Raw genomic sequence first — 25,728 nt, forward strand, 5'->3', positions numbered from 1 at the left:
GATATTAAATAATTTATAAGAAATTTGTTTCTCATAGCTATGAAGACTGGCAAATCTACCATAAAGGAGCAGACATTTTATGCCCAGTGAGAGTCCTCTACCTTCACATGACAGAGATGGAAAAGGCAAAAGGAGGCAACAAAGAGAAACCTCTTTTATAAGGGCTATTTTCCCACTCACAGGGGAGAAACCTCAGTCATGGTCATGTCCTCAAGGCCCCACCATAAGCACCGTACTGGAGATGAATGCACATACTCAGACCACAGGAGTTTGCCAGGATGCCTGATTTCTAGACCAGTTTGTTTTCCTTTCTGGAAATAAAACTGAAAAGGTCACTCTGCCTTCTGAATATTTTAAAAATAAGCAGGTTTTTCTTTCTTTCTTTCTTTTCTTTTTTTTTTTTTTTTTACATTTTGCAGACTAAGCCAGATGGATGACTTGGAACAGGGAGTCTCCATATTTAGATAGCCAAGCTGGCTGCTTGTAGTGAGGGAGCCTAAAACATAAGTTATTTTTAGTTTTTGGAATTCTAGACTAAATCTGGGAAGATCAATAAGGAATTCTTGGAATATCACACACACACACACACACACACACACACACACACACACACACACACTAAAAGTTGCTCTAAAGCCAAAGACGAAGGGTAGGAGGAACCACAGAGAGTAAATAATAGACCATGAAGACAGTGTTAGGGAAGTGTGTATGAGGGAGGGTATATACTAGCCTGAGATTCTGCTATAGTTAGTGCCTCTCTACTGCAGTTGCCACCCTCGCTCTGCCCACTCCAACACCTGTGCTATGACACACTCAAGTCAGAATTGTTTCACCCTGGATTCCAGAACGTTTAGGAAACTTGAAAGAGAAAAGAGAAAGAGCCAGTTCCAGGACAGGAACCAAAAACTACGGAGAAACCTGTCTCGAAAAATAAAAAAAAAAAAAAAAAAGAGAAAAGAAATAATGCAGTGAGAATTTAATGGGCCATGTTCCTGTAAACTCTTATGTTCATGAGTGATTATGTCCATTGGTACACACATTTTAATGCTGAATGCACTTTTTAGGAAAGAACTACAGATTAAAATAAGTGAACCACAATAACAAAGAGAGAACCAAAGAACACAGTCTCTATGGAGCAATGATTAGAGAGCCCCACACTTGCTGCTTCCCAGTGCTCCAAAGTAGAGAGATGCTTACCACATCAAAACAATTGGTGAACTCTCCTGTGTTTGTTACACAAGCTGCATCTTCTCTCCAACCTGGAATATTAGTGACTTGTAGCCTTCACGTCCGGGGTTCACTGTGTGCCTATGAGAAAGGCAGGAGGTACATGATCTCCAGTGCCTGGAGGCCATCTCAGAATAAAGGATAAAATATAGGAAGACTGACCCACTAAACATAAGAAAAAGAATGATACAGTCTCAGTCTTTATTATATTAGATTGATGTGCCTATGTTTACAATAATGAACATTGTTATCCTTAAGAACTGAGTACACGGAGGAAGGAAGGCACAGCTATGTATTCAGATAGGGCCCAGCACAGGAATCAATGGTCTTAACGTGATCCAGTCTGAAAAACCACATCGAATCAGCTAACGGGACTCACTCACTTTAACCACTCTGTGTCTACTGATCAGGCCACAGTGTCTAGAACTGTATTACACAAAATAATCAATAGCAATGTAATCAGACCTTCCACTGGAACAACTTTAAAGGCCCAGCAAGATTACTTCTCAGAAATTTTCCTCTATGTGACTCAGCATGACTTCACATGGTGATATGCTAATTTTTACAGGAAGACCATCAGAAGGAAAAGCACCTGCTTGGTTCAGAGATTATGAACTATGACTTCAGTAGCCTAAAACTTTAAAGGGTTCCTGGCAGTGAAGCACAACCTACAATAAAGCTCTAGCCCCAGATGTGACCAAGGTCACATTTCTACCCTCCTTTTTCCTGACCTTAGAAAATTAAATGCCAGCTATCCAGGTGCCTGTTAACGGCAATGAACAGGCTAAAGCTTCCTATAGAAACCATAAATAATCTGATGCCATCTGTTTTGAACAAAAGATGACCTTATTTCACTTTTCCAACTGCATTTCAAATTGTGTACAGTTTCACCTTGAAAGGAAGCCTAATGGTTGCTCTTAACTTGAATTTCAGAACACAATAGATGTGGCTCTTCCAACGTGGTCTCCTGTGCCAGGTGCCTCCAGCTGGGTCCAGAATGCGGATGGTGTGTTCAAGAGGTGTGCCTTTTCTGTTGGTTTCTGTTTGTTTGTTGTTCCTGCTACCTTTGAGTTTTTCGCATGCTTACCTTTCTCTCTAGCCTGGCTTCATCCCCCCAATATTCTGTACTTTAAAGACACATCAAGAAGAAAGATAACCCTGAACAACAGGAAAGTTTTATTCGGTTTTCTGTGGAAAAGCAGCGTAAATGGTTGAATATAAAATCAAGCATAACATTTTTATTAGAAAAAGTGTGGTAATTTTGACATGAAGTGAAAAACATTTTATGTTTTCCATCTGTTCGTAGAAGAAGTTGGCAAATACCTATATAACTTTTTATAGTAAGTAGACTTGGATGTAGGATTCCTGCTGCAACCCGCAGCACAAAGTTACATACCCAAGTTTGATCGCTTTCTTAATACTTGCTTATAATCGAAAAACAGGATGATTGCTCGGTCCTTTTTACTTGTTTTTATATGAAATACTAGAAGTTCAGAGATTTTTTTAACATTGTATGGCAATTTTTGGTTTTTTTTATGAAAAATGTGACGCCTTTATTCTTACACTGGAACTGTTCCTAAAGTATTGTGTGTATTTAAATCCTGGAGAGAGGAGAATAATTCAATGTTTTGTTCAAAGTTAATGTTTTTCATTCTGTGTGGAGAAACAAATTCCAACAAAATTCATAGTAAAAATAATAATGGCTTCTTGTTTCACTCTAAAGTTGTTTTATGAAGTTTTTAAAATCAATAATCTTAACTCAGGGGTACCTACATATACTGTTTTCCCAAGGTGTCATCTGCTAACTTAGAATCTCTTTGTGAAATTGCCCGGGTAGATACTTAGGCAACTCCTGGGAATTGCAAGCAACAAGCCCTCAGAGACTTCTGTCTGACATGGTCATGAATCTCTAGTTTTACTTACTCTAATTTAGCTCAACAATTAAACAATTAACTCCCATACTGTTACCCTATCTTCTTACTCCCCCTCGTCATGCATGAAGCAGGAAGACAAAAACAGTCAAAAAGTTGCAAGGCTGATGGGTATCTCTCTCTGCTATGAACAAATCAGGACACAAGCACAGAAAGGATTCGAGTACAGGAGCCATAATTTGAAATTACACTTTCTGCTGACAGTCTCATGTTCTCCTGGGTGTTCTGGGCCGACATGGGAAAAATCAGATGCCACTGATTAACAAGGAAGTACTTTGTCACAACCCAACTCAGACAGTGACACAAAAAAGATTCCAGACTTTCTTAGTTCAAGCTCTATCATCTAAAGACTAGACAGACTTCTTGCTATTCTCTGAAGGATCTTTTCCTCACTCATCTCTACAGCCTTGAATGTGGAGCTGACTGTAGGGTTCTTTCTCAGGAATCTTTTGGGGCCTGGTGTTCCTGATCCTAAGTCAGAAATCCATTCTAGGGCCCTGCTGTTTGTGCCTAGCCAACTTCAGCTCTGAGAGCTTCAGTTGGAGGTGTTGTGAGAAGCTTTCAGAAATATGCTTCAAAGCCTAGTTTTCAAGTGTGTCAAGTGTGTCAATTGTGACATCGGGTCCCAGAGACTACTCTTCCTCACAGCTGTGATTGGCACAAAAGCAGAGAAAAATGGCAACTCTGAAAATACCCATCTGTCTGGTCACAGCAGCAGGGGTTTTGGGGGTATGCCACGGGATAAGAATTCAGAAGGAAGAAAGTCACTGCAGAGGAGGTGCTGAAGGGACAGAGGAAACCCGTGTCAACTGTTAAACCTGCAAACAGGGACCTTGGGGAAATACTGAAAATCTGCAAGGTTATTCTTGTCTACAAACTGCAGTGTAAGGTAGTATGTATAGATTAGAAAGATCAGGCTCTGCAGAGACACCACGTTGCATTTAAACCTAGTTCCAACAGTTTCTAACTCTAAACTGTGTAACCTATGTGCCCTGTGCAAACAACTAAGTAAACTATGCTGCTTCATCCCTTTAAATCACTCCCGGACCTCTCCAACGGCAATGCTGATTGTGTCCACTCAACACTTTAACCAATGTATAATGAAGTAACATATTCTGTGATCTTTTACTCTTTTGGCCTTTTGGGGGGACGGGGGGCTCGCCATCCTGTTCCCAAATAAATCACAGATGGAGGCTTATTATTAGTTATTAATGCCTTAGCTTAACTCGTTGCTAGCCAGCCAGTTTTTCTTAAATCATCCCATCCACCTTTGCCTCTGGGCTTTTATCTTTCCTAACTTCAGTATACCTTTGGAAACATCTGTATACCTTTTTTCATGGCTTGCTGTGTAGCTGGTAGCCGGCCTCTGACATCGCCTCTTTTTCCTTGTTATCTTGCCCCTCTTTCTTTTTGTTTCTCCTTCTGTTTATCCTCTCTGCCTGCCAGCCCCACCTATCCTTGCTCCTGTCTTGCTATTGGCCATTCATCTCTTCATTAGAACCATCATGTGTTTTAGACAGGCACAGTAGCACAGCTTCACAGAGTTAAACTATGGCAGCATAAACAAAAGCCACACACCTGAAGGTAATATTCCCCAACACAGCATAGGACATTGCTTGAGATATAGGCTAGGGATGCTTTCCTTGTATTTATGGAGGTGGGACTGCCTGGGGAAACGGCTCAGTGGGGAAAGTGTTTGCTGTACAAGCACACGACCTCAGTTAGGACCCTCATGTCCCATATTAAAGCCAGCTGTAGTGCTATGCATATGGAACCCATACTAGAAGGTGAAGACAGGCATATTCCTAGGACTTGCTGGCAAGATAGTCTAGTTGAAATGGCAGACACCAGATTCAGTAAATAGGACCATATCTCAAAAACTAAGGTGGGGAGGTAATGGGAAAAGACACCTAAACCTCATCTTGCCCACGAGTACTTGTGTCGGCAAGCAAAGATGCATACACATGCATATTCCACATGCACACACAAAAATAATAATGAGTTAAAAAAATAACAGGCTCTGAGGGTACAGTCTTTGCCATTGTCCATATCACTAAGAGAAGGAACAGGCAGTCTTTGTAGGCTGGCCCCATATCATCAAGAGGTAAGCTCACCCATCGCGTAGACACAGATACAGGTGGTGACCCCGATTTTTCAGAGAGAAACAATGGAGGGAAAGAGAAAGAAAAAAAGTATTTCCATATCATGATAAGGGAAGAAAAATAGCTTAACAAACCTGGTCAAGTTACCGCCTTCTGCAAGGCTCTGGGAACACTCCAGAAGGGAAAGATATAAGAGCTGGAACGGAAGCCTGAGGAATGCTGCCTACTGGGGATGGCAAAGCCAGCACGCCCTGAAACTTAGCAGCACTGGCCCCCTGCACTGGGCCTACATAAGACTGGTCTTGTCAACAACTGGTTATGGATGGGACCCTTCCCTCTCTACCAAATATTAGCAACCGAAAGATCCCGAAAGTGTAGTCATTGTCTTTAGTTGTGAACTGAATGGTGAGGCCCCGAGGCTTTAGCAGATAATTCAAACCCCGGTTCACAAAGACAGCCCTGAGTAAACAGTAGATGACAAAATAAAACAAAACAGACTTGAATGTGAGACAAAGCTTCATAGGGAAGAGGAGGCATTACTGGTTGAGGGAAATAAATGGGGAATAATAGTAATCAGAAAGTATTATATGCATGCATGAAATTGTCAAAATATTAATAAAAATCCTCCTGTTTCAAACATCACTATGAATGTAGACACTACTCAATATGCTTGCATTTTTAAATAGCATTTTAATCTGTCATTCCATAATCTGTTTCTCCTTCCTTCCATGCTTAATAAAACTATTAGGAAAACAATTGAGATAGAAAGGACTTTATTAATATCACCTAGTTAACACTCATGTTTCTAGTTAACATCCTTAAGAGCCACATTGTTTTAACAATTGTCCTCTGCCTTGGCTGACACGACATAGTGTCACAGTGTGGACCTGACTTAAAACTCCAGTTATCAGAGAATAGAATGTGAAGGGCGCTTGTTGTCATTTAGGAACAGATTGCTGGTTTTGGAAGACCAAAGGACTCAGACATTAGTAGGGAATCTACTTTGTTTCTATGCTCAGAATATTCTGCTTGTGCACAGAAGAGGCAGTGACTCTCATTCTTAACAGATCTTAGCTACCAAACTGTGGAGTCTGATTTCCCCAGTATTTTTCTTGAAGAAAACGTAAAACATAGGGGTTAGAAGAAATCAAAATGACATAATCTGCCAAGAAATTAAAAGGGTGTGGATTCAAATTGCTTTTATTTCAAATGGAAAGTAAGCCACAATGGGCAAGAGCCTTTCTTCCCTTTTCAAACCTAATTGGCCAATTGGCAATGCTTTTCTGACTTAGTGCTTACAGTCAGCTAAAACAGCCTTTCTGATTCAGACATTGCAAAATAATTGAGAAGATTTTGCTATTTTAGCAAAACTACTTGACATTTAAAGGTCACACAGCATATAGCTGGATGTATACTAATAGGAAAGTAGCCGCCCTTTTTTTTCCATTCTGTACAGCAGAGTTCAGAAACTCTAGTAGGCAGAGACGGCAGATTAGAGCTGTTTATCCTTTATTTCCATCGCATAATCTGAAATCTTGTGGATTTTATATGCGGAAAACACATATGGCCCTTCACATGTAATGTGAGCTGGGAAGGCAACAGGTTCTCTCCCTGTCCCCTGGATGGTAGAAACAGAGTTCTCCACTAACACATGCTATGGCAGTTACTGGCTACCTTTTTCTGAAGATCTCCAAGCAGTTTATTAACTACATCTTGCTGATAGTTGTAGGTGTTACCAGCTGATATGATAAATTTAGATATCAGTAAAGGCTCTGACTGGTTAAAATCCAAGTGAAGGTCAAATGCTAGGCAATTTTAAATGTCTGTTTCCAGGACACCACTTAGCAAACACCTGGAAGGCTCAATTAGAAAGAAAGGCACATTGCGTTTTTCCTTTTCATTGTGTTAGGATCACCGGTCAGAGCCGTACATTAACTGGAGATAAACACTGTGAGGACCAGACAGGAAAGTATTGTCGCTGGCAGCCACACGTTCTCCTTGCCTTGTTCTATTGCCATCTTCTAAAAATGGGACACTGATCTACAAACCATGTAAAAACAGACAAAATGTCACATTTGTCCTACTAACTTTAATTTTCCAAGTTTTGCTCTAAATTGACAAAGAACAAAATTGGTTTTGAATGTTTTTTTTTTTTTTGCCCACTTTGATTCTACCTAATCATTCCCTGATGCTGGTGATCTCGTTCTTCATAATAAATGACCTCACCCTCAGCATGTCATTTAAACTTTAGAATTTGCTATCTCATAACCTAAGACATTCTCTTGTCCCTAAGATTTACTCCCATAACTTTTATAGTTTCCTGCTTAGTGTCTGAATTCACCCATGATCTGTTGATTTCAGTAGTGAAGACTCCAGCCTTGATCTGTATTCTGAGCACTTTGAACACTGTAATCCTGCACTCAGCAGTCTTTCACCAAATGGTTAATTAAGCGGAAACCAGAGTCCCCAAATCATATGAATGAAAGGCAAATTGACTGAATGCTGAACCAAAATAGCCCTGCCAGGAAGATTGCTGAGCAAATGTTTAACTCACATGCAACTATTTCAAATAATCTACAGCAATACTGTCCATATTAAAGTGTTTCCAGACTTTTAATGTAATACCTGATCATGTGAAAAATAGAAGTACCATTTTTTTGCTCTTAGCCAGAACAAATTAACTTTTAATCATATTCCAGTAATCCTAAGCATAGGGTTGACTCTTAAACAACTAGCCACCTTTTTCTGCTGAATGGGAAGGGTTTAGTTTCTGACACAAAGTCAGAAGAGTCTGAACTGGAGTCTTCTAACACTGTGTCACCACAAGCATCTTCCTGGGTTTCTCCAGTTCTTCCCAGGCTGATTTGTATATGGGAAGCTGCAGAGGCTGTTGATCTGAGAGCTAGAATTCCAGCTCCTTCTTATTTGAGCTGTCAGCACTGTCAGGCATGTGATTTGGAGGAGTTGCTCTCATCTCCTGAGCACAACAGCACAACACACGGGAGACATACCAGCTGTGGTCCTTGAAACATGAGGCATGACATGTGGAAACAATAAATTGTCCCCTTTGACGAATTCTTTCTTAGGTCTGCCTTTCCAAAATCTGATGTTTAGAAAAAAATGAAACTGGTGTAATATTACAGTGTTCAGTCAACAACAATTAAAGTGCTTGATTAAGCTTCTCCACATTATTAAATTGTTTTCTTATTTTTTAAATGAAATGTAGAGTGAACCTTTTTATTTCTGACAAATTTGCCCATACCTTTATTAGGAGAATGCAGGTAATTTATGCAGTGACCTAATTTGTTCTACACAGGAAATGTCTTCTTGTAATGTTTGTAATGTACAGGTTTCTTAAGTTGTTACTGTGATGATTTGCTAAAAACAGTGATTTCCCTTTCTTTAAACAGGACTTTGTTTCAGGTGGATCAAGAAATGAACGGTGTGATACTGTTTCCAATTTGTTAAGCAAAGGCTGTCCAATTGATTCGGTAGAATCCCTGGCTGTGCGTGTGGCTACACCAAGTGAGAAGGAAATCAATACCCAAGTGACACCAGGAGAAGTCTCAATCCAGCTGCGCCCAGGTTTGGTGGTTTTCAAAGGAACCTGTGATGACCATTAATTTGCAGTGACAGCTGCTAGTGACAGTTAATATGTCACAGCAGAAAGCATTGTAGTTGAAATCTTAGTGAGTTCAGATCAAGGGACGACGGTTCTAGTTCCTGTCATGTCTGTAGCTATGCTATGTGGCCTGGGCTGCACTATAAACATTATTACAACCTATTATAACTCTGTTCTGATCGTACAGGCCAGTAACACTGGGATGTAATTGTGCTCTGGTTTTTTGTTTTGTTTTTGTTGTTACATTCAGCTATTAAGCTGGTAGAGGGTAAAGAGGCACACATATGCCACAGTGCACACAGAGAGCATCTTGCAGGAATCGATTCTATCTGTTATGTCTGTTCCAATGATTTCATGGCCTTTTGTCAAGCCTAGTAGCAACTGTTCATACCTGCTAAGCCCAGAAAGGAAACATACTTTTTTGTTTTCTTTCTCCACTCAGAGTGTTGCAAGAGAGTAAATTCTCCATAAGTACTTACATGATGCATTGATTCTTTAGCTAGTAGGAAATACAGATTTGTTAAGTACTTTGAGCTCTTGCTATGAACTTCTAAACACAGAACTACCATTCATTATTACCATAATTGCCTTTAACAGCTTTGCACTAGCACCTGAGATTAGTGTGTTCTTTTCCTCAAGCATTTCTCCGATATCTCCCCTTCTATAGCAGTGTGTTCCACAGGAATCTGACGCATGTTGTAGCTGTGGAAAATATCCATTCCCCCAGGTACATAGAATTCCAATATGTTAACTATATACAAAATGTCGAAGTTCACAGATATGTACCACAGAGCTCAAAGACAGGTTTAAAAAAGTAATAAATTACTTTCAATTCTTCATTAGTTCACTGTGGGTGGCATGTCTTGTCATCGGTTTTTGCTTTTAATAATAACAACAACAACAACAACAACAACAAATCTTTGCTACACTTCTCATCTCACTCTAAATGCTGAACTACTTTTTTCTAGAATAATTAGCTACTAGCAAAGCAAAGTCTTTCTTTCCTTGGATATGTTCTTAGCTTCTACGTTCTTCACAATATAAAACAATGATACAGCTCAATATGGAAGTACATAAGCACCAGCAGGAAAAAGATGCATAGCCAGTACAAAAATTTTAATTCTGTTGGTAAAGATTATGGTTCTTTCCATCTGCTATTTAAAAAAAAAAAAAAGGCATTGTTTACTCAAGCCAGGGTATTCACTAAAATCTGCCCTTAACATTCTAATAATTACGTGTCTCACCTCTAAAGTTGTAATTGTCTTACCACCTCTAATGACTTTTCTCTCTACCTGAGTTTACAGCAGGTTCAGGGCCTCTGGTTTTGTAATCTCTCCTAATCCATTACCAATAGTCCCAGTTTCTTTATCTTACCAGTCTCTGTATCTTGACAGCATTCCCATCCAATCACCTTTTCCACCTTTGCCTCTAGAGTCTTTATAGGCTAGGTTGGTTTATTCTGTGTTAACATTCAATAGTAACACACATGATTCTCCATTATATCTTGACTTTCTGACTCATGTGTCTGGGTTACTCCTGGAGCTCACCTGAATTTCAAGGCATTCTGTCACCATGGCCTTTACCTCAAACCTCTCTTCAAAGCTTACAGATTCCCGCATCATCACTGCATTTAACTTGAACAAGTTCTTCAATAGAAGAGAGCTAAGAATATCCCCTTTAGTATCTGAGAGGAAAATACAGCAGAACAGCTAAGCTTGCTTAGTAAACCTGGCGCTTTCGTCTGTTTAGCTGCCGCCGCACAATGCCTTACATTTGGTGACACAAGAGAAATGACAGAACTGTCTTTTCTCACAGTTCCAGAAAGGCTAACATGTCTAACATGTCAAAGGTCAGGGACGTTCAAAAGCAAAGTTTAGGCAGATCTGGTTTCTAGTGAGGTTCTCCAGTCTCCTAGCTATCCACTTCCTGCTGAGACCTGCTGTGGTAGGGCTGAGGGGGAAGTCATAGGAATGGGGATGCTATAGATGGCAGCTCTCTCGTATCTTAGAGGACCACTAATCCTATTATGAAGCACCCCCATGTTGTCATCTAAACCTATTACACCCCAAGGCCCCCTCTCCAAATACAATTCAGTTTACAACACTTCATAAATAAGTGTTATTTTTAAAGTCCATAAAATGTATTAAGAAATCAACCACAAAAGTTACAGAAAGCAAAAATTATTTCATGATCTTTGAGCACAATGCCATAAAAGTTGGATTTAAGTCAAATGATGTAATCAAAATTCTAGCTACAAAACTAATAGCAACAGTAACAAAATACATCTAATATATAGGTTGTAACTTGAATTGTTCTTTGTGAAAAAGAATGAATAAAATAGAGTGAGTGTCCAAATCAAAGAATAGCAAAACAAGCAATTATAAAATAAAAAGGAACTAATAAATTTAAAATAATAAAAGTAATAAACTAAAGCATTAAAATGAAAATGTAAATATATATTTAAGTATGAATTTGTTCTGTGTAAAGCTCTTTAAGAATAATAAATTGTTAATAAATCTAATCAAGAAATGAAGACAAAATAAAATAGGTTAATTGGATAAGAAATACTTGTTAAGTATTTAGGTAGAAACACATGGTAAGAAGTGTTTTTTGTTCATTCAGACTTTCAAGGAACACATTATACCTGTGCTGTATAAACTCTTAGAAAGATTTGTAGCAGGCCTACAAGCTACTTAGCTGGGAGTCCCTATCACCTCACTGTCAAAGCCTTAACAAAAACTGTAGCAATTCAAATTAGACCACATCTATAAAGTGTTGTAATAGGAGCAGCGGGCTGCTTCCCGCCATCCGGCTAGCAAGCAGGCCGCTTCCCTGCCGCCCCAGCTCCTGGCTGCCAGCTAGCTGTGTACCCAAAATAATTACACGGAAACTGTATTCTTTTAAACACTGTCTGGCCCATTAGTTCCAGCCTTTTATTGGCTAGCTCTTACATATTGACCTAACCCATTTTTAATAATCTGTGTAGCCCACGAGCTGGCTTACCAGGAATGATCTTAACCTGCGTCTGCCTGGAGTGGGAGAATCATGGCGACTCACTGACTCAGCTTCTTTCTCCCAGCATTCTGTTCTGTTTACTCCATCTACCTAATTTTCTGTCCTGTTAAAGGGCCAGGGCAGTCTCTTTATTTAACCAATGAAATTAACACAAAACAGAAGACTCTCCCCCATCAACAAAGAACCACTGTGTCCAGACAAACAAAAGAATAAGATGTTCCCACACAAGATGTTACTGTGACAATTACAAGTCTCCATCAACACTGTTAAATTAGAGCTATTCAGCAAAGGTGAGATATGCCCAATTATGTTCAAATGCAGTGTCTCTAAACAAAGCTGCTAACTTCATTTGATGGTGACTCAGGTTTCTGTTGTCAATACAGAACACCTCAGAGAAGTAAAGGTTTGTTTTGGTCCATGATATCAGTTTCTACTCAGGATCCCTGGGCCCCAGAGACGGCCCATAATGGCAGGAAGATGAGTCCTGTTTAGTTCATGATGGTCAATGACAAAGAGAAAGAGAACAGGGGTCCCAAAGTCTTTCCATAGGCACACCTCCAATGACTAACTTCAGCCAGTTAGGCTCTTCTTCTTTCTTAATGTTCTTAAATGTTTTACCAACATCCTTGGAGGCTGGATCAGACATTTAACATATGGGACCCTTGCAAACATACAAGTTTCAAATTGTAGCTTAGTGTTAAAGAAAGAAGTTTTGTTTAAATATTTAATGTGTATTTATTCCCATATGCTTCATAAGAAGAACTTGAGGTTCATTTAGATTTATGTGAGTCAAGTTTCCTGTCTTATTTGTTTTAATGTCTTTAAGGGTTTTATTAAAATTTTTATTACATTTGTGTGTGTGCGTGTTTACAGGCGTTCACGATGCAGCTCATGATGGGAGAACAAGACACAATTTGTGGGAATCAGTCTTTTCTTTCCATCAAGTGAATTGCAGGAATATAACTTAGGTCATCAGTAGGAGGCACCTTTATAAGTTGAGCCATTGGCCCAATCTTCAGTGTTTTCAGTTTAGTCCATGAGCTATCTGCTCTTGCCCTTTCTCCAAACAGTACTAGCATGCTGGAACATCTTTTGTAAGCTTACTATTCTAACTATCCTTAACTCTAGGTATTGGGCATGATTTGCTTTTCCATGCAAATAAGGCAATGACCCTATTTTTATAATTAAATACTAATTTACAGCAGGTTATCCTATTTTATATCTTATTTATCATTAACAAATCTTTTATATTCCCTGCTCGTTAGGAAATATTTGCAGTGTAAGTACCTATAAATTGTACCTTTCTGTTTATGTGTTCATGTAATTCATATATGTCAATTATTACAGTTTTCCCCTTTTGTAAATGCTATATTAATGATTTGGGTCTTCTGAAATTATAAGCAGTCACCAGAGGCTTCAGAGAAGAAAAGCAGTCCTTACCCTAAGGTTATTTAGAATCCAGTGAAAATAATGATGATAATTACTAACATATATGTATTTACTATGTGTGAAATATGGAACTAAATATTCTGTGTAAAGATATCTCATAGTAGCTTTTAGAAATTGAAAGAAGATATAAGATGCCATGTCTGAGACCTCATAATTATTTGGTAAACATTAAAATGATGGTATGATTTAGTTGTTAGGGAAGCAAGACACAGAAGCTCAGCTTGGTCCAAGGAGGAGTAGCTTAGTGAAGAGTGTCTTAAAACAATAATTACATGAAGAAAGGGAGGTTAGTTTACTGCAGGCAAAAGCAACATAAACAGAGCATGGAAGTGTGTGTTTGCAGAGGACTTCTAGAGACTTGCAAGCAGTTTTGTCTTGTTAGACGTTAAGATCCAGATGGAATCAAGACGATGAGACGCTTCAATCTGCCACTAGATTAGCTACTTGAGTACATTAAGCCGGCAGTGACATATACCAGTTTGAGTTTGAAAAAGACAGCATCTCCTTTGGATATATAACCAAAAGTGGTATTACTGGGTCTTGAGGAAGGTTGTTTCCTAATTTTTTGAGAAATCGCCACACTGACATCCAAAGGGGTTGTACCAGCTTGCATTCTTACCAGCAATGCAGAAGTATTCCCTTTTCCCCACAACCTCTCCAGCATAAGTTGTCATCGGTGTTTTTGATCTTGGCCATTCTAGGAAGCTCAATCATGCCACAAGGCCATGGGCTCAACTATGTTCATAACAGCTTTGTTTGTCATAGCCAGAACCTGGAAACAACCTAAATGCCCCTACACCAAAGACTGAATAATGAAAATGTGGTACATTTACACAACAGAATACTACAAAGCGGAAAAAAATAATGACATCTTGACTTTTGCAGGAAAATAGATGGAGCTAGAAAACACTATTTTGAGTGAGGTAACCCAGACACAGAAAGATAATTATCACATGTACTCACTCATAGGTGGTTTTTAAACATAAATCAAAGAAAACCAGCCCACAATTCACAATCCCAGAGAACCTAGACAACAATGAGAACCCTAAGAGAGACACATACATAGATCTAATGTACATGGGAAGTAGAAAAAGACAAAATCTCCTGAGTAAATTGGGAGCATGGGGACCTTGTGGGAGGGTTGAAGTGAGGAGGGGAGAGGCAGGGAAGGGAGCAGAGAAAAATGTAGAGCTCAATAAAAATCAATAAAAAAGAGAGGGTTCATGGTATAGTGACTATGGAAAAGCAGCACAGCAAAGGACAGTGACCTGAGAAAGCAAATTACAGGCAAAAGCCAAGAAAGGGAGGGGAGAGTCAGGAAGAGTTGAGCTTGAGGCCAACCTGAGCTACAGAGTGAGCTGTCTGTTAAAAGGAAAAGCTGGTAGAAAAGGAGATAAGACAGGAGATGAGGGGAGAGATTCATAAAGGAAAGAAAATACCAAGGAGAAATGTTATGGTCAACCCCAGATTGCAATCAGTTATAAACATTTTCCACAATTGACCTTGACTATCAACTATATTTAGTGGTTTGATTGTTTAATGTAGGAGATGGGATCTAAAATTAGCTAGACATATTCAAACATATGAGCTATGGTGGTTATTCTAATTCAAATCACTCTACCCCTGGAAGGATAATATTATTTAGATACAATTACCTTGCAAATTATTTTGTCACTAATTAGAAATGTGTTGTCATACACAAGAGTTCCATACTAGCCCAGAATGGAGAATAACAGAAGTTTATTTATTAGGTGGTAGACTCATAGAAAGAATAGTGATCCACAGTCATTTTGCATGTGCAGGGAACTGGAACTGAATCCAGCATCAAAGGGAGTCTGTGCACACCTTTTGTCTGCATTTGTGGTACATGAGACCACACCCAAAGTGGGCCAGTATATTTAAAGGCTATTAACTGAAGAAGTTCCTAGAGCACCACACCCTTTTTTTTTTAAATAAGAGAGTTCTAAGCCTAATACAAAACTATATTCAGCAAGAACAAATATAAAGTTTAAAAGTTAGAATTACAATCACCATGAACAACATCAAGGAAGAAGCATATGCTAAATGTTTCAATAGTTATCCTATCCTAAGGTGTCTAAATCTTATATTAAAAATGGCTTGGCTAAGTCATGAGAGGAAAGTAACAATGACCATCTAGTCTTCAACTCTATCGGAGACCTGAGGAAAGAAATAATATTACTTGAGTAAAAAGGAAGTGCAATCAAGCAACTTTCAAAAGGTGCAAGAAATGACAGAGACAACTGGCTACCTGGGCAAACACTCAAAGTCTCATTTACAACTTTGGGACAACCAACTTTGGCTAAGGCCTAGAGTAACTGACAGACCATTTTTCAAAAGCAGGAAAATTTTCAAAACCATCTTCTCCTGTCTTGCCAAGGTTTGGAAGTTTTTTTAAACCTGTATCCTGCTTGTCCATTCTGAACATCATGCATTTTTGTTAGTGGTCAAGGCAGAGCAGTTCTTTGCCTAAAGAACTGTTTTACCAAGAAGAAAACAAGCTCCAAGTGAAGTATCTTTGGTGCCCAACATTCTCTTGGGAATAGATCAGTGCTGCCAGGAGCAATTGTGTCTCACTTCAACATAATCCTAAGTTATTTAAATGTCATATTCTACAGCTCTTTGAAGTGTCTGAAGATTGTCTATCTATGCAAAATACAGTTGCTATGTGTCAAAAGAACCTTGTTAATCTAACTATAAACATTACAAACATGGATGACTATTGACCTGTAATTCTTAATACCTATATAGCTTAAAGAATAAGGTTTCATAATAAAATATTAAACAATCTTTAAACAAATGTGCAGCAAAAGAGGACAATGACCTCAAAATATAAACAATGTATAAGTATCTTGATCAGAGGTAGAAACGTATAATGTAATATGGTAAATATATCCTAAAGTTGTATTAATATACAAAATATCCTAAGCAGAGATAGAAACATGCTTGCCTATAATATGAGAAAATAACTTTGAATAAGTGCACAGAAATATTGTACACAGAAATAGGAGCATATTCACTATAACAAATACAACTTGAATTTTGTATCAATATACAAGAATCTGTACCAATGTAAACTGTCTATAAATAATAGCTCACAAGTATTCTCACTATTACTCACTATTATTATTAGTGTGAAAAAGCTCACACTAGCCTACATATTATTCCATCCAATCCCCTTTCTTTTCAAAAAAGATTCCTGTGTCTACTTAACTTCCACCCCAACCCTATACAATTTATAACCAATGCCTAATATATGTCTTTAACTCTGAGGACAAACTTTGTTGGGAGAGAGGGCATCATCTTCTACAATTACTTCAAGTTGTCATGGGGGCAATGTTATTTCTATGGGATGCTGTAAAAACTAAAAATGATGGTTAAGTTCCAAGATTCATGTCTTGTATAATTGCAAATAGTCTCTGAGTAATTGGTAGGGTTTTCCTGAAGTTCTTATTTGAAGTTCTGGCCAGAATGTTGTAAGAATGTGAACCATCTCAGCTAACCAAGTTGGAATTATCTTGAGCAGTTTGTAACACGAAACTGATCTTAAAGTGATGCTATCAGCATCATGATGTCATATCAACCAGGTGGAATTGTGGCAGGACCTCATCTTCTTCCTGGAAACTTCAAAGATTATTGCAGAAAAATGTATTGTTCATTGGGGAAAACTTAAATGTTCATATATTAATATTCATATAGACATATATTCAATGAAAGGTACCGTAGAGACAAAAATAGGTATGGGAGAAGTAAAATTATTTGAAAGCAGAGTTTTGATAATAGTTGTCCCTAAATTTTATCTTGCTTCTGTCCCATATCAAGTGGCTCCTGATATGAGACAGAAACTCTAAATTTTTCTTTTAACAACATGCTTGGATTTAGAGAAGGACAGAGCCGTTGTCCAGCTCCAAAGCCAGCTTTGATTTTGAGGTGAGCCGTAATTATCATCATACTGAAATGTAGGGAGAGATGTAGGTTTAGGTAGTTAAATTTTACCTTGTAGAGAATATTCTCTTTGCTTGGTGATTCTTTCTGGATAGTTATCTTTTTTTCTTTAAGCTTTTAGACGTCTGAGGTCTCTCAACTTTTTGAAGATGGGTAACTTCCTGCACTGACATGCAGTATATCTATCTCATCATAGCTCATCTCACATAGTTCCTCTAACATCAAGACATTGCTGCTTGTGTTAACAACCAGGCCTTAAGTCATGTATCTCTATACACTTCTCTCTGAGCCAGCTTAACCAAGCCCTTTTAAACGTCATCTGGTTATTGGTCTGTGTTGACTACACTCTAACATAAACAAAAAGGAGCTTCTAGAGAGGAACACAGTGTTTACATAGCCACGAGACAGTGTCTCTACTGCCTTTACCTATGGAATATTACAAAACCCATATCTAATTCTTTATTCCCACACATATAATTATCTAAGCCAAAGACAACCTGAGAGTACATTATTGATAATATCTCAAGCTCACAGGCAAGGAAGGCATGAAAAATCAAACTTGATTCTATCTTATCAAGCAAAGTGAGATTTGGGATCAGCCTGTCTAGGGCTATCTACCCTGAACTGGCAAAACATCACTGGAAATTCAGGAATCTTGAAATGTAAAAATAACTATTACTGTTCTCTTGTGCAATGACTAAAATGCCCAAGTATGGAAATATTTATTTTTAAGCAACAACTTGTGCTATTGAGGTCTTAGCCCATGCTGAGGATGCACCCGTGACCTGTGCTAAGGCCAGCATCTAGGTAATCCAGGATCCTGTCATAGTAGACTCCAGGGCTTTCTCATCACCTCTCTTCTGCTGAGGCAGTAAAAGATTTTGCTGGCTAGGCTCTGAACAAGTGTTGTTGGCACAGGTCCCCTGTGTGGCTGACATTTGTCTGGAGTGCCTTCAGTAGTTTAGGCCCTCAAAGAGACCTTTGCAGATGCTGCAAAACCTGTGTCTTTCACTGAGGTCAGCACCCCACACTTTTGCTGAGTTCCTTGCACAATCTGCTAAATAACTGCTCCATCTTGCGTCATCTGTAAAAACACAGTCATTCATTGTCAGATGGAGTCACCATAAACTGCAATGATTCACCAAGAGAAAAACATCTTGTGGTCCATCATAGGACCTTTAGCAATATGCCCAAGTCAGTCGTCAGAAAAAACCCGACTACACAATTTATATATTTCTTAACTGGTGACCCATGTGTCAAGCCCTTCTGTATGAAGCACACTCTTCAACTGTGCTCTTTTTCTCTCTTATATAGCCCTGTGTACTATTTTCTCCTACATTTAATTCTCCACTTAAATTACTATTGATACTTGTCAGTACAGAGCCAAAAGATGAACAGAGTAAATGCTCTCTGGAGGCAGCCCAGCTCCTAAAGAGGAGCAGAGAATGGGTTAGGCTGGGAATTGCTTACTCCACTTTTCCTTCCAAACTTCTAGGATGCAGAACACAGAGCATTTTACTCACAGGGCTCCCTACTCAGGCAGGAAATCGGAAATGAATGAATACCTTTTCTTTTCTATATTTGTTCTTATCTGCCAAAAAAACATTTTGATAGGATGGATAGTTCAGCTTGAATAACATTGGGATTGTAAAAGAATTTAAAGGATAATTAGGAGTAATTCACTGATTAGGTAAATATTTTAATAAGTATATCATTCTACTGACTATGTGGATATAAAAATTGTAATTTATTTTTATAAAATATTTCTTAGTTGAAACGTTCCCCATGAATGAACAGTTAATGAATTGGAACCATTTGACTTATTTTAAACAGAGAAATTCACAAATTTTAAGTGGGTGACTTTCCCAGGATATCTTAATGCACTCCTAAAAGCTGAAGGGTCTAGGTGAATGACCCAAGTTCTGTATCAAATCATAATGTGGCCAAGAACTAAATAACCTGAACTGTAGACAGTAAAGGGGCCTTTGGAATACTCTTTGTTATGCAGGTGACTGTCTCTTCCAATACTGTTATTTTGCTCAAGGCCAAAACCTGGCCTCTGTGATTTTATACATTTATACATATACTGAACCCCTCCATGTGTTGAACTAATAATCCGCACACCTTCAACACAGCACGGTTCTCTGTTCTAACCCACTGTTGCCCCCACTAACCAAAAGGGAGGTGTTCATTAGCTGATTCACAATGTGCACTCATCATCTCAAAGAGCTTCATGTACTGTAGCTGGTTCACAATGTGCACTCATCATCTCAAAGAGCTTCATGTACTGTAGCTGGTTCACAATGTGCACTCATCATCTCAAAGAGCTTCATGTACTGTCAACTACCAAGGCATTCACATCTCATTGGTAAAGGCACCGTACATCAAAAGAGCGAATTAACATCTACATTTAATAAAACATTTTTAAAAGACATCTTTCACTTTTGCCTCAGACCATTCCCTGAACACAGCCACCTGAATCTTTTTTCAGATAGAATGATACTTATTGTTTTGCAGTGTGCTTTTCTGTCTCTGAGGTGATGGACAATTCATGTTATATAAGTGATTCCTCCTACATTTGTATTGAGCTGGCCTATATTTTTATTTGTATATAGTCTCTAGAATTAACAGAAATGCATTGTTATAGCTTAGCTCTGAAATGTCCCTCATGGGTCCTGTGTTTGAACTCTTGGTTCCCAACTTCTGACATTGTTTGGGAAGGATATGGCTGGGGGAATTGTTCACAGTGATAGGCCTTTGAGAGCTGCATACAACCTTGTTTACTGCTGTAGCACTCTGCTTCCTGGTCTGTTGAAGGAAGAGAGGGACTGCTTTTGGTTACAAGGAACGGTACCCTTTTTTTGACCCGGCCACCCGGCTAGTTTACACCTGAAATAATCACACAGAAACTGTATTCATTAAATTACTGCCTGGCGCATCATCTCTAGACTCTTATTGGCTAACTCTCACATCTTGATTTAACCCATTTCTACCAAACTTTGTAATACCACGAGGTTGTGGTTTACCGGGAAAGATTCTAACCAGCATCAGTCTCAGGCCAGAGCTTCATGGCGTCTGCCTTTCTGTCCTTCTTCTTAGCATTCAGTTCTGTCTACTCCACCTACCTAATTTCTGCCCTAGCAAAAGGCAAAGGCAGTTTCTTTATTCAACCAATGAAATCAAGACATAGACAGAAGAATCTCTTAAACCACTGATCTAGAAAGATGAGAAAAAGCGAGTCATCAAGCTACTGCCATCCCAACCACCATGTTGTATCCTCTGATCTGTGAGCCCAGGCAATTCTATTTTGCTTACGTTGAGTCTATCCAGTACTGGATCATAGCGGTAAGATAAGTAACTTGATAATGTGTAAACTTAGGATAACTGTGCTGCAAACAGAAGTATCATTGCAAGTCACCAAGATGTCTCAGTGGCTACAGGGGTTTGTCACACCTGACCATCCTAGAGTTCAATCTCTGGGGTCCACAGAAGAAAAGCACAGAACTGATTCTGATTTCTGCAAGTCATCGTCTGACCCCAACACATATGTTGTCGTAAGTGTGCTCATACATACACACAAACACGCACATCTATACACACACACACACGCACACACACACACGCATGCATACATTCACATGCCAAATGCAATTGAAAATGTCACTTACTTACTGACTTCTAAGGTGTAAATGAAGACTATATGATGTTTTTCTTTCTTTGAATTAGGAGCTGAAGCTAATTTCATGCTAAAAATTCGTCCTCTGAAGAAATATCCAGTGGATCTTTATTATCTGGTTGATGTGTCAGCATCAATGCACAATAATATAGAAAAATTGAATTCCGTTGGAAATGATTTATCTAGAAAGATGGCTTTTTTCTCCCGTGACTTCCGTCTTGGTTTTGGCTCCTATGTGGATAAAACTGTCTCACCTTACATTAGCATCCACCCAGAGAGGATCCACAATCAGTGCAGGTAGCTGATGTTTCCTGTGGAGAATACTAAAAGAATCTTTTGTATAAAAATCTCATGTTGATTATTCTTATAGACTTAACCATGTTTCAAAATATTGTCTTATTAAATAAAAGTTAAAAGTATTAGAGGAAGATCCTGTTCCTTTATGGAAATGTTTGCTTGTAGCTTTGGTTTTTAGTTATAGTCCTTCAAATATTGTTTATTCACTTTTTATCAAACAACAACAAAAAAAAACCCTTTCCTATTATTAGTAACCCTGGATGAATTTCCAACAATGAGGCTGACGTGCATATAAATACCTCTGGAAATTCAATATGCCTCTTTTGTAATTGCTCCAAATTTATTGAATTTGACACATTTTAGAGTATTATTACTGCATAGCTACACTGACACCTTACTGTATTGAGATGGTATATATTTACGTTGTTAATGATATAACCAACTGCCTCAAAGACCAGGGATCAACAAATAAGAATTTGTTTCTAAACAGCACTTGCCTCCTTAAGGAAAGAAAACTGACTTTAAGCATGCAAGTTTTCATTTAGTGTCACCTGATAAGTTTTCAGAGAAATAATTTTGTAAATCTCTTGTTCCATAAATCATTTTCTTTCAAGATATTCTCTGCTTCTATAAACTGTTCCAATCATTTCACTCTACATGTTCCAACAAAAGCAGTTACTATTAGTCACACAATGTAGGATTGGTTTATCTTTTACAAGACTTTGAAAAATCTTCTAATTGCTATTTATCATCCATTCTGGTTTTCTGAGGTCAGGAGTTACTTTGTTTCTCAGACTGACCCTGAAATCATGAATCCTACTGCCTCTGCCTCCTGAGTACTTGGGTTACATTATGCCCAGTTTAAACAATCTTGAAGGAGAGCTTGCCTGAGGACTGGGACTCTTTCTGAGATACAGGAGGGATTATCAAAGTCATTCTCATACACTTTACTGCTCACTAATAATTCCACAACAAGTATCATTTTCAAAATTAGTGTGGTATCTTTTTAGAAATAAAAAATTAAAATGTTATTTCAGCTGAATTCACAAACTATCTTCCTGGATGTGTTTCTCATCTGCTCCAGGGCCAACTGTGACAGGAAATTACTACAAATCCTTAAGTTCCTTTCAAAAACTCGGGGTTTATTAGCATACTGAACTGCTTCATTGTCCTTTAATTATGAAACACATGAATCCTCTTTATTTTTGAACATCAAATTTACAATTCTATTTTCTGTTCACAAACATGTTTCACCAATATTGAACTCCTTAACCTTAAAATTTTTTTTATGTTGTAATAATTTCTCTGCACCTCCAAGAAAATCTCTTCCTTTTATATAGCAACATAAGCAGACTGTGAGTAGCACTTTGAAAAATTTAAGGAAGCACAGAAAATTAGATTTTGCACTTTTTTACCCACACAGTGACTACAATTTAGATTGTATGCCTCCCCATGGATACATCCATGTGCTGTCCCTGACAGAAAACATCACTGAATTTGAAAAAGCAGTCCACAGACAAAAGATCTCTGGAAACATAGATACTCCAGAAGGAGGTTTCGATGCCATGCTTCAAGCTGCTGTCTGTGAGGTAAGAAGTTTTGCATGCTGAAATGTAGCAGAAGCTGTAAGAGTTTTATGTTCCGGTTGGTTCATGAAGTAGAAACAGCGTGGACAAATACATTTTTTTTCAATTGAAAAAAAAATTTCCGCCTCCTCCCAGCCTCCCATTTCCCTCCCCCTCCTCCCACTCCTCTCCCCCTCTCCCGCACTCCTTTCCTCCTCCCTCTCCAGTCCGAAGAGCAGTCAGGGTTCCCTGCCCTGTGGAAAGTCCAAGGTCCTCCCCCCTCCATCCAGGTCTAGGAAGGTGAACATCCAAACTGGCTAGGCTCCCACAGAGCCAGAACATGAAGTAGGATCAAAACCCAGTGCCATTGTCTTTGGCTTCTCATCAGCCCTCATTGTTCGCCATGTTCAGAGAGTCCGGTTTTATCCCGTGCTTTTTCAGTCCCAGTCCAGCTAATCTCATTTCCCATCACTATTAGGATTCATTTTGGTATATGCAAAGCAGGAGATGTTCTTTGCTTCTACAAACCTCAAGAAAAAGCCAGAAAGAGCCTGTTATCCCATTCCCATCATGTTATGTGGTTTGTTCTTCCTCTAGTGAGGGAGTAAAAGGTAAACAAATACATGGGCATGCTATTTTAAAGCCTTACTAATGTTTGTCAACTGGCAAGAGCACAGTGAGATCCATGTCACTGTACAAGGTCTAATTACATGTTTATTTTAAGAGTCATATTGGATGGCGAAAAGAAGCTAAAAGATTGCTGCTAGTGATGACAGACCAGACATCACATCTTGCTCTTGATAGCAAATTGGCAGGCATAGTGGTGCCAAATGACGGAAACTGCCATCTGAAAAACAATGTCTACGTCAAATCGACAACCATGGTAATGTAGCAACAGCTTCTTCCTAGCTATGTTGACTCCTTGGGCTAAAATCCAAGTTTAAATTGCCAATTCAGACATTCTAGTCCCAGGAAGTTACCTGATATAGATATAGAACCAAGATGGAGCAGAGTATAGAACCAAGACAGACCAAGATATAGAACCAAGACGGACCAGGAATCAAGAACTATGGAGCAGTAAAGTACAATTACTGCTCAAGAAAGTTGATGATTAAAAAATATTTCTATTGTCTAGTTGCTCAGGAATGGTAGAATTTTTGAAATAAGGTGATACAAGAGCTTATTTTCATGTGATTCAAAGACTTGAAAGGAAAGAAAAACATGGCTTTGTTTTGTAAAAATAAGCTAGGTCTTTGATGTTAGTATCTATAAATAGAATAAGAAGTGTTAAAAAAGGAATTGGTCTAAGGAATCTTCAGAATACAGTACTAAATAAGCTAAACAAAGGTCACAGGGAAAGCATAAACAAGGCAGGCTTGGTGTACTCATCCCCCTCATCCTCCCTCCGCAGTGCATCTTTGTGTAGGACTGCTCCTTAGGCGAAGCCTGTCAGAATTGCTTCCTAGAGGTTACCATCGTATTTGAATCATGTATTTAAATACACACTGTTATTACCACATCTTCCGAGGCATTAGCTAATTGTAGATATTTTAAAAAATGAACAACAAAGTATCATTTGTGTCTGATATTGACAGCTATTTACTTTCAAATATTTTGAACAAAACTGCCAAAGTTCTCATTGCCTAATACCACATAAATTAGACATGGTACTTGAAAGTCCAGCATTCATGAGGTGGGGACAAGAGGATCAGAAATTCAATATTATCCTCAGCTATACAGCAAGTTCAAGACCAACCTGGGCACATCAGACTCTGTTTCAAATAATATAATAAAATGAAATAATAAACTATAATAAATAAATTCAATCTTCAGCACATTTGAAATTCAGGCTTTGGGTGTCTTTCACTTTGCTAATCCTATCCCATGCAGCTCTATTCACTTCTAGTTACTCATTTCTTATCTAGCTTTCTTTCTACATGGCCTCATTTAATCTACGGTAGAGGTCTCATGTGCTCTTGGAAATGGAAGAGGAGACAGAAGAAGCTACTCTATTTTGAGACAGAGGGAAGTTTTTTAAAGGAGAAATGAGGATGATATGATTCCCAAGTCCTGTTATTCTTTTGAAGTCTTGCCAAGTAACTGACATCATCTCTTCATTAGTAAATTTGAAAGGATGCTGAGGATGACTCTTTGAGCAAAATAAAATGCTGTCACGATATTAGACCTAGGTTATATTTTTAAAAACTTGTAGGGATAAGTTATAATTTCGGATATAATTTTTGTAGGATTTTAAGCCCCAATTGAGTTGTTGTGATATGGGGGAAACAGGCAATGCATCATGCCCTTCTTTTGTGTCCCTGGCCATTACTCAAGTTGTGTAGAGGAATGACGTTTATACATGTCATTCCTGTGACTTAGTGGGTATATCAAAGAGAAGTGCATTTGATAACAATTCATTGACTGAAAACCTTTGCAAACACTTTGCACACAGCATGGAATTTGTCATTATAACAAGTCTGGACAATAGTAACCATTATTGTCTTTTTACTAGCAAAAATGCCCCAGTTAGAAAAGCTAAATTAAATCTGTATGGGTTAAGTCTTCATGGCTGGAAGGTACTAAAGTAAAGGACTGTGGATCTGGGACCCACTACATTTCAATCAATGTATCTCAACCAAAAAGCAAAGAAATAGGGAAATGGTTTTCTTGGTGTTTACACTGTGGCCTTCACCTACAGAATAAACCTAGATACCTTCGTTTAATCTGAATTATAAAAGAAGATTTAGGTAATTTCTCTCTAGGCTGTTGGCACTGATGGTACACTCTTAAGTAAATGTACTTTCTAATGTTTTTTTTCCCATTACACTAAATGCCATAATAAAACCTGAGTACTAACCTAGTGTTTCCATCTGTCCAACAA

At 38.4% G+C, this 25,728-nt stretch overlaps 1 protein-coding gene across 2 annotated transcripts in view; it reads left to right on the forward strand.

The window, feature by feature from the left end:
* Itgb8 (integrin subunit beta 8) overlaps positions 1–25,728 on the forward strand; it is a 97,950-nt gene that overhangs the window by 37,698 nt on the left and 34,524 nt on the right. For both annotated transcript variants that reach the window (XM_075947285.1, XM_075947284.1), the window contains exons 2-6: positions 2,161–2,246; positions 8,671–8,845; positions 21,036–21,282; positions 22,706–22,871; positions 23,572–23,730. In XM_075947285.1, coding sequence (XP_075803400.1) covers positions 2,161–2,246; positions 8,671–8,845; positions 21,036–21,282; positions 22,706–22,871; positions 23,572–23,730 — 833 coding nt within the window. The remainder of the gene's footprint in view (positions 1–2,160; positions 2,247–8,670; positions 8,846–21,035; positions 21,283–22,705; positions 22,872–23,571; positions 23,731–25,728) is intronic.

This window comes from Microtus pennsylvanicus, chromosome 14 (genome assembly GCF_037038515.1).
Source record: "Microtus pennsylvanicus isolate mMicPen1 chromosome 14, mMicPen1.hap1, whole genome shotgun sequence".
In the NCBI taxonomy this organism is placed as follows: Eukaryota; Metazoa; Chordata; class Mammalia; order Rodentia; family Cricetidae; genus Microtus; species Microtus pennsylvanicus.